This window comes from Sceloporus occidentalis, unplaced genomic scaffold, assembly GCF_023333645.1.
Source record: "Sceloporus occidentalis isolate IW3139 unplaced genomic scaffold, rSceOcc1.0.p SCAF_3, whole genome shotgun sequence".
In the NCBI taxonomy this organism is placed as follows: domain Eukaryota; kingdom Metazoa; phylum Chordata; class Lepidosauria; order Squamata; family Phrynosomatidae; genus Sceloporus; species Sceloporus occidentalis.
Window position 1 is genome coordinate 134,833,618 of NW_028316983.1, and position 11,343 is coordinate 134,844,960.

An 11,343-nucleotide genomic window follows, 5' to 3' on the forward strand; every position below is an offset into this window, starting at 1 on the left:
TGTTGTTCTTTATGTGTCCATTGAAATGTTACATGAAAGTTTTTCAATCAGCCAACTGTCCCACACTTCCTTCCACCAGTTATCTAACTTCAGATCCCATTTTCCAACATGTAGCAATTTCAGCTCAGGCAGCTGCTATAAGGAATGAGATAAGGTTTCTGTGTTTTAGGTGGCTGTTTTCTTTACTGTAAACAGAAAGTAATAAAAGCCCAGGGCAAAATTGGATAGTTTGGTGTGTGACCTTTGAATCTGATTCAGAACTGCATTCCAAAAGTGTTTTATCTTGGGATAGTCAAATCACATATGAGTATATGAACCTGGGGCTTTACATCTCCTCCAGCATCTTGATGGTATGTTATTCACCATTCCTGACAAATGGATGGATGTTAAATACCATTTATGTATAATTTTAAGAACCAAATGCTGGACATGCTGGACTCAGAAATTTCCGTCCTTAAATCTGACTGCCATGCAAGTCTGATAAATTGACCTTTCCCATTTGCACTTTCAAGACGTTGCTTGCATATATCACATCTTTCCTGAACAGAGAGAATTGTAAAAAGTTAAGGAACATGGGGTTTCACCCACTGATGCTAAACAGGAGGCAAAAGATGTGATCTGATGTATTTGGAACCAGCTGGTTTTAACCTGTTTTAATTGGGATGATACATTTTTGGCTGTTTTGGGTCTCCCCTTTATGAAGAGATCCTGAATATTGTAAACCCCACAAACATTTCACTCCTTAAATTGTGACTTTGGCCCGGTACATACCGCCAAGAAGCGGCATGCAGGCAGTGATTCTAGAGTTAGGGACCGCACACCAACTGCATACTCCCTAAGTCTAGGGCGTCATAGCGTTGTTGTAATGGTGACCTCCCTTCCATGTGGGGGCCGCCATCATGACATAAGCGTGCGCCGTGCAGCGTATTCTTTTTGGGTTCTGTTGGGGGTGGAGGAACGCTGCATAGTTTGGCTGCTGTGGTGTCCCTCTCGAGGAAAACCAGCCACCTCCAGCCCACCCTTTCGGGGCGGAATGTACCGGGCCTTTCTTGTAGTTTTAGAAAATATAAGATTAAACTCTGTTAAGAAACTATTGTTTATTTCTGATTTGACTCATCTAGTGGTGTATGCTTATTTGATAGTTTGGATAAATTGGCCTAGTTAAAAAGCTTGAAAATAAAGTTTGATATCACAGATTGCTAGTCCTCCATTTTTAGAGTTAACATACCTAATAGATTTTGTAAATAAGATGTGGCAAATGATGATTAGTAAATTCGTCTTTAACAAGAAAAGTCAAAACACACAATTTTTCTACTAGAGCAAATCCTCCTCTGAATAAATATTGCTAAAAAATCCCTACAAGAAGTTCACCATAAATTGGAGATGACATGAATGCACATAACACCACATACCTATTAGAATGAATTCTAATTCTAAAAATTAATCATTGAATTTATCATTTGAAATGTGATATAAAGGTGAAACATAGCGGAGCTGTGTATGATGTGTAGCCATCATAGGACTTTATCACATGGGAGGCAAGCATCCTCCTCTCGTGATTAAATCACCATTAACTCCTGTTAATAGCACGATCAGGGGGGAAGATTATCACACCCCCATGCGCTGTCCCTAATGGCGGTGTCGCTGTGTGCACACATGCCGCCATTGAAGTCCAGTTGTCCTTAACAGAACTTGAGCATCTGTGGATTTTGGCATCTGTGGGGGTTCTGGAATACAGAGGGTCGAATGTAAAACTAACACTAAAATTAGGATCATCCAAACCATAGTATTTCCAGTCACCATATACAGATATGAGAACTAAGCAGCAAGCAAAGCTGATGGAAGGAAATTAAACTCATTTGAGATGTGGTGCTGAAGAAGAGTGTTGAGGATGCTGTGGACAGACAAAAAGACAAACAAATGGGTCTTGGAACAGATCAAGCCTGAACTCTCCCTGGAGGCCAAGATGACTAAACTGAGCCTGTTGTACTTTGGGCACATCATGAGATAAGGCAAGAATGCTAGGAAAGATGGCGAGCAATAGAAAGAGAGGAAGACTGCATACCAGATTGTTAGATTCAGTCAAGGAGGTCATAGCTCTGAGCCTGAAGGACCTGAGCAGAGCGGTTGAGGACAAGGGTCTTGGAGACATCTCTCATGAAGAGGGTTGCCAATCCATGAGGTTTGCATGTGAGTTTGGAGAAGAGTGAACTCCAAGGGAATAAAACATGGCTTACACTTCAGGCATCCCTCCAGGATGGGAATCATGTGGCCTTCCAGATGTCCTGGGACAGCAAACCCCAGCAGCATCACCAGTGGTGATGACTGCTGGGAGCTATAGTCCAATAAGATGCATGAAATGGGTTAAGCTCCAAGAAAGACTACACATTTGGTGGTTTTAAACATGGTGTCATTGTTTGACCGTTGGACTATGACGCCGGAGACCAGGGTTCGAATACCCACTCAGCCATGGAAACCCACTCTCTTCAAAGTCACACTCTCTCAGCTCAGAGGAAGGCAAAAGCAACCCCCCTCTGAACAAATCTTGCCATAAAAACCAGTGAGCCGCCATAAGTCGAAAATGACTTGAAGACACACAACAACAGGTGCATCTACACTGTAGAAATACAGTTTGACACCACTTTAAGTGCTGTAGCTCCATCCTATGGAATCCTGGGACTTGTAGTTTTACAGGCCTTTAGCTTTTTCTGCTAGAGAGTGCTGGTGCCTCACAAAACTACAAATCTCAGGATTCTGTAGGATGGAGCCATAGCAGTTAAAGTGATTATTTCAACACAACAAACGTGTCATAGAAGCAAAGTGGGTGAGCATTGCCTGTGAGCTCCAGAGCAAAAGCAACCCAGTGAGCGCTGAATTGGACACAACTGCGCCAGTGGCAGCCATGCTTTGCCCTTCCGTTCCCTGCTTTAAAAGGAAGATCAGTAACATCCAAAATCCACCAAACAGTGATACCTTTACTTGACCAACCAAAATTCACAGAATACATAGGACATTCAAGAAAAAGGTAGGACATTGCAAAATGAACGCTAAAAATGCTACTATAAATTCATGCTTCTTCATCAAGTGTGCTCAAAACGGAGGACATTTTGGAATTCCTCCTGGACAGATGGTTTACATGTAGGACATCTGACTGGATAAGGAAGATCTCTGGTCACTCTGCAAATGGCCAGGAGGAAGGACCCGCTTGCATAGATATCCTTCCACACCATCTCAACACACAATAACACAAAATCTTGACAAAATTCAGGCTTGTGGCTAGCATCATATTTTTTTTCCATTTTGTTCTCCTGTATGATTTTTAACACCTTTGCCTGATGAAGAAGCCAGAGGAGCTTTGACAGCATGCAACACATATATTGTGCATTGTGGTTGGCCCCATAGAAGTACCACTATTTGGTGGATTTTGGGTTATTGTACGTTGCTGTATGGCCAAAACAGCAGCCTGCGTGACAAAGTGGTTTGAGGATTGGACTGTGACTCTGGAGACCGGGGTTCGGATCCCATCTCAGCCATGGAAACCTAGTGGGTGACCTTGGGCAAGTCACACTCTCTCAGCCTCAGAGGATGGCAATGGGACACCAGTGTGTTATTTAGAGACACCAGTGTGTTATATTTTGGGACACCAGTGTGTTGTTTAGAGACACCAGTGTGTTATATTTTGGGACACCAGTGTGTTATATTTTGGGACACCAGTGTGTGATATTTTGGGACACCAGTGTGTTATATTTTGGGACACCAGTGTGTTATATTTTGGGACACCAGTGTGTGATATTTTGGGACACCAGTGTGTGATATTTTGGGACACCAGTGTGTTATATTTTGGGACACCAGTGTGTTGTTTAGAGACACCAGTGTGTTATATTTTGGGACACCAGTGTGTTATATTTTGGGACACCAGTGTGTTATATTTTGGGACACCAGTGTGTTATATTTTGGGACACCAGTGTGTTGTTTATGGAGACATCAGTGTGTTGTTTTGGGACACCAGTGCCTTATGTTTGGGGACACCAATATAGTGGTTTTGAGTGTTGGACTAGGCTTCTGGGAGATCAGGGTTCAATTCCCCATGAAGCCACATAAGCCCACTGGGGTGACCTTGAGCAAGTCACACTCTCTCAGCCTCAGAGGAAGGCAGTGGCAAACCTCCTCTGACAACAAATCTTGCCAAGGAAACTCCAGGATAGAAATGTCCTGAAGGCACACAACAACAACAACAACAACAGCCAATGCGGCTCTCTCGGAATAGGTTTCTTTTGGACTGAAAAAGGAAGGATTGGGGAAAGGACTGTGAAAGAAGAACAGAGGCTACAGCCAAGCTGCCCGCGCATGCGCACGAGGAGCAGGCGGGAGAGAACTAGGGCGCGCGCTTTAGAACGCAGCCTGGGAGCGACTCGGGGGGCGGGGCTTCCAGAGAGCGATCGACCTCTGCCCCGGAAGCGGAAGTTGGGATTCTCGGTATCTATGGCGGCGCCCCTAGCAACGAGGCCTTGAGGCGAGGAGTGTGTAGGCCTGGCGTGGGATCATGGCGGAGAAGTTCGACTCCTTGGAGGAGCACCTGGAGAAGTTCGTGGAGAACATCCGGCAGCTGGGCATCATCGTCAGCGACTTCCAGCCCAGCAGCCAAGCGGGCCTCAACCAGAAGCTGTGAGCACGAAGCTTTGAGACCATTATAACTGCCCTGGCTCAGTTCTAGGGAACCTTGGGATCTGTAGTTCATTGTGGCCCCAGAGCTCTCTCTGACAAAGGAGGCTCAGTGTCTCACAGAACTACATTTCCCAGAATCCCCTCGCATGGAGCCAGGGCAGTGAAAGAAGCCTTAAATTGGGTTATTTCTGCAGTGTGTTTCGGTTGTAAGCGGTTTATAATGTTCTGTTACTGTCTCTTTTCAAAGACCTTCCTCTTTATTATCCACAGGTTTTCTTTAACTAGAGCAATCTATAGCAAGTGTGACTAATATAAATATAGGTTAATAATAATGATATCACATGGAGCAAAATAGGAGCGCAAAACAACAACAGAAAAATAGACTAGAACAAATAAACAATCACATTTAACCAGTGAAACCAATTGAAATGCCTTTGAGTGGGCATTGGAAACAAATGCAGCTTTGGTGCAAGGTATTCCATATTAGGAACCATGAATAAATTCCATTGATGGTCTTAGATAACATGCAGATTCATAGCATCAATGTTCCTGGATGTATTTGGGATCCAGCCTGTTTCAGGATTCAAGCATAAGCACCTCAATGTGTCTTAGAAACAAATAGGCAGATCATTGCAGCTCATGCAGAATCAGTGTCGTGTAATTCTGCCTGGCTGCAATGACTGCTGTGCCGATCCCTGCTTTAGCCGAAGCTCCTTTACAAGCAGTCTTTGGTTCGCTATGGGCCCGAACAGACAGGCCAAAATAAAGCTGCTTCGGGTCACGTTGGAAGTATGCTATTTAAATGACACAGGCATCTTAAGAGGCCGGAACCTGTGCTAAAGCTGCGCTCTCGTCCTTAGGACTGGAGCATGGCTTTGGCGCAGCTTTTGGCCTCTAAAAGGTGCGTGTGTCGTTTAAACAGCACACTTTCGATGTGGCCCGAAGCAGCTTTATTTTGGCCTGTCTGTCGAGGCCCAGTGTCAGAAAACTACAACTAGAAGGGTTATTAGAGAGTGAACCCATTGTATCTGAAGCTTATAAAAAGCACTTGCAAAGACCAGGCTGATGAGTCTCTTGGGACTTTTGATGAATCAAGAAATAACTCCAAGCCGCAAACCTGGTTTTTCAAGAGTGAAAACTCAATTTAGGCACCATATCCAGTGTAGGGACATGAGAACTACTTGCCCACAGGGCCTCTTTCTTATTGAGATCAATCTTCAGTTTGTGGGCCTTCAGACTATATTACCAGCTCCATTACCTGCTTTTCCTCACTTGAATTGAGTCCAAAACACACTGCAGAAATAATCCAGTTTGAGACCGCTTTAACTGCCCTGGCTCAGTGCTGGGGAATCCTGGGAATTGTAGTTCATTGTGGCCCCAGAGCTCTCTGACAGAGAAGGCTAAATGTCTCACAAAATGACAGTTCCCAGAATTCCCTAGCATTGAGCCAGGGCAGTTAAAGCTGTCTCAGATTGGATTATTTCTGCAGCATGTTTTGGACCTTGCATACCATAGAGAAATAGATTAATGGGTTGTGTGATGGACCCCAGTTTAATAGGACTCAAGTCAATAACGACCTTAATAAATAACGGTTAAGTTAAAATGCATTGATTTCAGTGAGTCTGTTGTGGTTAAGTTTGGAATCTAACCCTGTTTAAAAAACAGTTTCTGATCAGTTTTGAGGGAGGAAAGGGAATCTGCCAATCCTTGTATTTCTGAGCTTCTGTCTGTGACACTTCTATTGGTGCCGTTTCTGGTGCAGAGCAAATTAAATCCTTGCGTGGCAAAGCATTCTCCCCATAATATGTCTAATTTGTTTCTGCCTAGGAATTTTATGGTTACAGGCTTACAAGATATTGACAAGTGCCGACAGCAGCTTCACGAGATCAGCGTACCTTTGGAAGTCTTTGAGTAAGTGCATCTCTTTCATCCTCACAGTCGGTATCTTGCTCTGATGTTGCTATTGTTAACAGTTTTACATTCATTTATGTTTAATAAGCAATTGTACTGATTCTTAGTATTTGTGTATACAATGAGATTCTCGGTGATAATATAAGAATAGGTTAGCAAAATAGTCTTAACTGTAGGTCCGAGACATATTCTAGTATGTTTCAGAAGATAAGGATAGATGGCTTGTGTGCTTGTTTGCACCATATGTGAACCCGTTATGAAATCTGACTCACAAAACCTATTTTCTTAGGTATATAGATCAAGGCCGCAACCCCCAGCTCTATACTAAAGAGTGCTTAGAAAGAGCTCTAGCTAAAAATGAGCAGGTCAAAGGCAAAATCGACACAATGAAGGTAAGATTTAAGCATTTCCTATACATCTCTTGTTATTTAGTACCTAAACATTTTAAATGGGCTTTTTGTATAAATTCCCCATTAAGCTATCAGGCTTGAAATATTCCATTGGACACTATTGCCAGCGAAAGCTTTTTAAAAGACTAATTGTGGTGCTAGTGGGGAGTGGTTTGTGTCTGTCTGTCAGAGAGTGAGGACTTTATCACATGGGGAAAATTGGGGATTTAAACAGCAAAAATCATGTGAAAATTGTGCAATCCCAGTTAACATTTTCAAACACATCATGATTAAGGAGCCATTATCCCAGGAATAAACAGTAAACAGCAACAAATCATTCACAGGATTTCCCCATGAATGATTTGTTGCTGTTTATTGCCTGTTTATTCCTGGGACAATGGCACTTTAACTGCGATGTCGTGTGAAAATGTTAATCGCGATTGCGTGATTTTCTCATTATTTTTGCTGTATAAACCCCCAATTTTCCCCACATGATAAAGTCCAGAGAGATTGGGGGGATGGAAAATTAATGAGTGGGGTCTGAGCAAATATCATGGAGTTTCATACCATGCAAGATGATGCTTCCCCATTTTGGGGTGTGGCCATGCATACTACTAGTATGTGACAACTCCCCCCCCCCCCCAATATACAGTGGACCCTTGATACATGCTGGGGTTTGGTTCCAAGATCCCCTGTGGGTAACAAAATCCGTGTATGCTCAAGTCCCATTAAATATAATGGCAGAGCAAAATGGTGTCCCTTATAAAAAAATGGAAAATCAAGGTTTGATATTTGAAATTTATACTTTTTTTGAATATTTTCAAACCATGGATGCTTGAATCTGTCTATAAAAAATCCGTATATAAGAAGGGCCGACTGTATTTGCCTAGCTTCTTGAACCAAAAATAGCCCCCATCCCAAACTAAATGGCAGGCAACAAATTAGAATACTATGTAAAGAGTTACTAGTAAAGGCTAAATCTCTATTAGATCAGTTTTGGTGACACAGCCTCCTGTGACTAGTTTGTGTGCCCCAGGGTTCCTCAAAACAGGAGTTATTTGTACTACTGTGACAAGTCCATTTAAAAACTGAGAGGAGTTCTGAAAGCAGTTTATGACAATGTTTATTTTATTTATTTATTTAGGTATTTTTATCCCGCCCTTCAGCCCTAATGGCTCTCAGGGCGGCTTACAATATTCTTTTTAATCAGACAGTTCCCTGCCCTCAGGCTTACAATCTAAAAGACACGAAACAAAAGGAGAAGGGAATGATGGAGGGAAAGGGGATGAGGTCCAGTGGTTCTTCTCTCCCTCTGAGGCCTGGACCAAGGCAGATGGATTGGAGGGAGGGCTCTTCCTTCTTCCAGGCTAGTCCTGATGGAGCTGGACCTGCCTGGCCAACTCCCTCTCACGCCGGCAGTTGGCAGTTGTGGAGGGCGGAGTCTCCTTCCTTCAGGCTTAGTCCTGATGGAGCTGATGGAGTTTATGACATTGTGTCTCCATCTCCACCCCAGAAACCACAAGCCCCACTGAGGGTCCCTCGGGCAGCTTTTTTCATCTCAGCAATTTCATTTTCTATATTTTCCAAATTAGGAAACATAACTGAGATTCTGTAAAGTAGTTTAGCAGTTTCTTTCTTGGTTGACAGTTGGACAGCTACTAAGACTATGCAATGTTTGCTTAGCTGGTGTCACTGTTAATTGTTGGGTTCGGTAATTTTCAGATCTAATGAAAGGCAGGGCACATGTATGATTTCTTTCTTTCTTTCTTAGAAATTCAAAAGCCTATTGATTCAAGAGCTGACTAAAGTGTTCCCAGAGGATATGGCCAAATACAAAGCTATTCGGGGTGAAGATCCTTCTCCTTAATTACATTATTTCTACCCTGCCTTCTTCTACAAACACTGCCAATAGGCTGTTGTGACAGCATTTGACTTCATCTGGGGAATGAAGATGTTGTATCCAATAGAGGCATTTATTAAATACCGAGTTCTTTGGCCAGGATGGCAGCTGATTTTCCTGTGGTACATGTGTGGCCATTAAAGGTTTGTCAGCACTTTCAGTAAGAAGCTAATCTTCTCTTTAATGTGACTTCAAGCCCATCTGTGAGCCAGAAGCCAGGAGCTTTGCTTTTGTGATACACTGTTTGAATTATTCAGCTTCTCTGTCTCATGCAAAGTAAGATGGGGTCAGGGAGGTGACTCCTACTGTTGCACTGCGATGTACAAGATGAAGTAGATATAAATATGAAGAAATATAAAAAAATGAAGCATGTTTCTTTCTCATTCTTTGATCTGTTGGGCAGCAGAAGATGCCTTGAAGAACAATATTGATTTGGCATTGTTAATGGAAAAACAAACAAATACATCTTCTGAAACTGTATGTCTGAATTATTTTACAGTCTTAATAGAGTTACTTTTGTAAAGGCTTTGAAATAATGTTTTTCCTCATCTATGATCTGGTGTTTTCAGTAGTACCTGAAATGACAGGGCTCCTAATTAGGGAAACTGAATATCTATATTTAAACATAAAAGGACTTTACCTCTTGTACCTTATAAAAATACACCCTACAGATATGTTCACCAGATGGATGCAGCAGTTACTACTGAGTTCCTTGGAAATAAATCATCATGAATAAACAAAATGTGCAAATTGCATTTAATCCAATATTTTTCAGTGGTTTGAATTCATACACTAAAGATGATATATGAAAAGGCCAATTCTTTATGTGATGAAGCAGACCAGTTGCTTGGAGTGGACTGTGGTGATTAGATGCCTGGTCCCAAAGCCAGCTGCTGCTGCATTCCTGAGTGGGCTACCAGCAAGGAGTGGCTTTTCGCCGCTCCCTTTTCTGGTTGGGTTAAGGCTGCCTTAGGTGGCCTCAAAGCTGCTTCCAGCCATGTCGGGAGTGTGCATTGTCTGCACACCACACCCCAGAGACAGCCAGAAGCCAAACTTTTTGGCCTGTTTCAGGCCTTTGAGGCATACACAAATCCTGTTCCTAAAGGAAGGCATGAAGGACGACTCATGTTCAATTATAGAAGCCTCAGATTTAATGATGGTGGCTTAATAGTGCTCTCATCTTCCCAGTTTGCCACTCTCATCCTCTGGCGCTGAGAGAGTATGAGTTCACCAAGGTTGCCTAGTGGGTTTTTATGCTCAAGCAGGGAATTGAATCCTGATCTCCAGAGCCCTAGTCCAACACTCAAACCACTACACCATGCTGACTCTCCTATAAATGATGAACAATCTCCATTTCCTATGAGTAGCCTTTTGTTCTGCCCTTATATGCTTGCTCCTTGCATGCTACAGAGGATTTTCCAGCTTTATCCAGCAGGGTTACAGAGGGTTAAATTCTGCTGACTGCACTCATCCTTCTGGCAGATGAGTACCACTGGATATAGTCCTATAACTACTAGATAATATGTATGCTTCGTTTGGAACTGCAGGGCATGTTATTAGAGGCTGTGATATTTCAGCAGACTGATATTACTGTGCCTGCCCTCGCTTTCATTGTTTTACTATATTCAAATTTTACAACCACTTTTGTAGTTTTACTGTATTTTGCAATTGCAGCAAAAATTAACATACAACTAATGCTTATAACAAATTAAATTCCTACTCCTTGCACTGTTACTGGCCTTTGCTCCCATTGACTAGATTGTATCTTATAGAAACGGTACCTTAAATAACAGGGCTATAATTCAAAAACAAGGAAGCATCCAAGGAAGATTTTGTAGAGACAGAAACGCAATGTCCTGGAGATATGCCTAAGCTACTAAAGAAAGCTTGGTCCTAAACAGACAGACCAATCAGTTTCCAGCTGCATTTGAGGCATAGCATTTAGATGACACATGCCCAGAGTGTGACTGGAAACAGCGTTGAGGCATCTTTTACAAAGAACTGGTTCAAAAAGGAGCAGACAAAAAACATTCCTTTTGCTCCTGGTTCAAAACCACGGTGGCAACCCGTATCAGGCCTGGATGTGTGCAGTCACCATGGCCCTGGCGCAAATGGAGTCAGCGCGGCACTGCCATGCCACAGTTTTTTCAGCCCGTTTATTTGAGGCCCTTGTCATTTGGATCTGGCTGATTGTAGGTGAAATGGTAGAAATCATATTCTGATGAAAAGAGGCTGCATCTACACTGCAGAAATAATCTAGTTTAACACAACTTTAGTTGACATGGCTCAGTGCTATGGAATTCTGGGAATTGTAGTTTTGTGAGACCTTTAGCCTCTGTCAGCACTGTGGTGCCACAACAAACTCCAGTTCCCAGAATTCCTTAGCATTGACCAATGCCAAAGTGGTGTCAAACTGATTATTTCTGCAGTGTGGATGCAACCTGAATCCTGCTGGAGCAGACTTCCATTTGAGAATCT

At 42.7% G+C, this 11,343-nt stretch overlaps 1 protein-coding gene across 1 annotated transcript; it reads left to right on the forward strand.

Annotated features, from left to right (window-relative positions):
* The first annotated feature begins 4,449 nt into the window (after positions 1 to 4,449).
* LOC149316851 (mediator of RNA polymerase II transcription subunit 10-like) lies at positions 4,450 to 10,591 on the forward strand. The gene is made up of 4 exons (XM_089516390.1): positions 4,450 to 4,665; positions 6,493 to 6,576; positions 6,866 to 6,968; positions 8,737 to 10,591. The coding sequence occupies exons 1-4, from the start codon at positions 4,544 to 4,546 to the stop codon at positions 8,830 to 8,832; spliced, it is 405 nt and encodes a 134-aa protein (XP_089372516.1). The 5' UTR covers positions 4,450 to 4,543; the 3' UTR covers positions 8,833 to 10,591.
* The last annotated feature ends 752 nt before the right edge of the window (positions 10,592 to 11,343 follow it).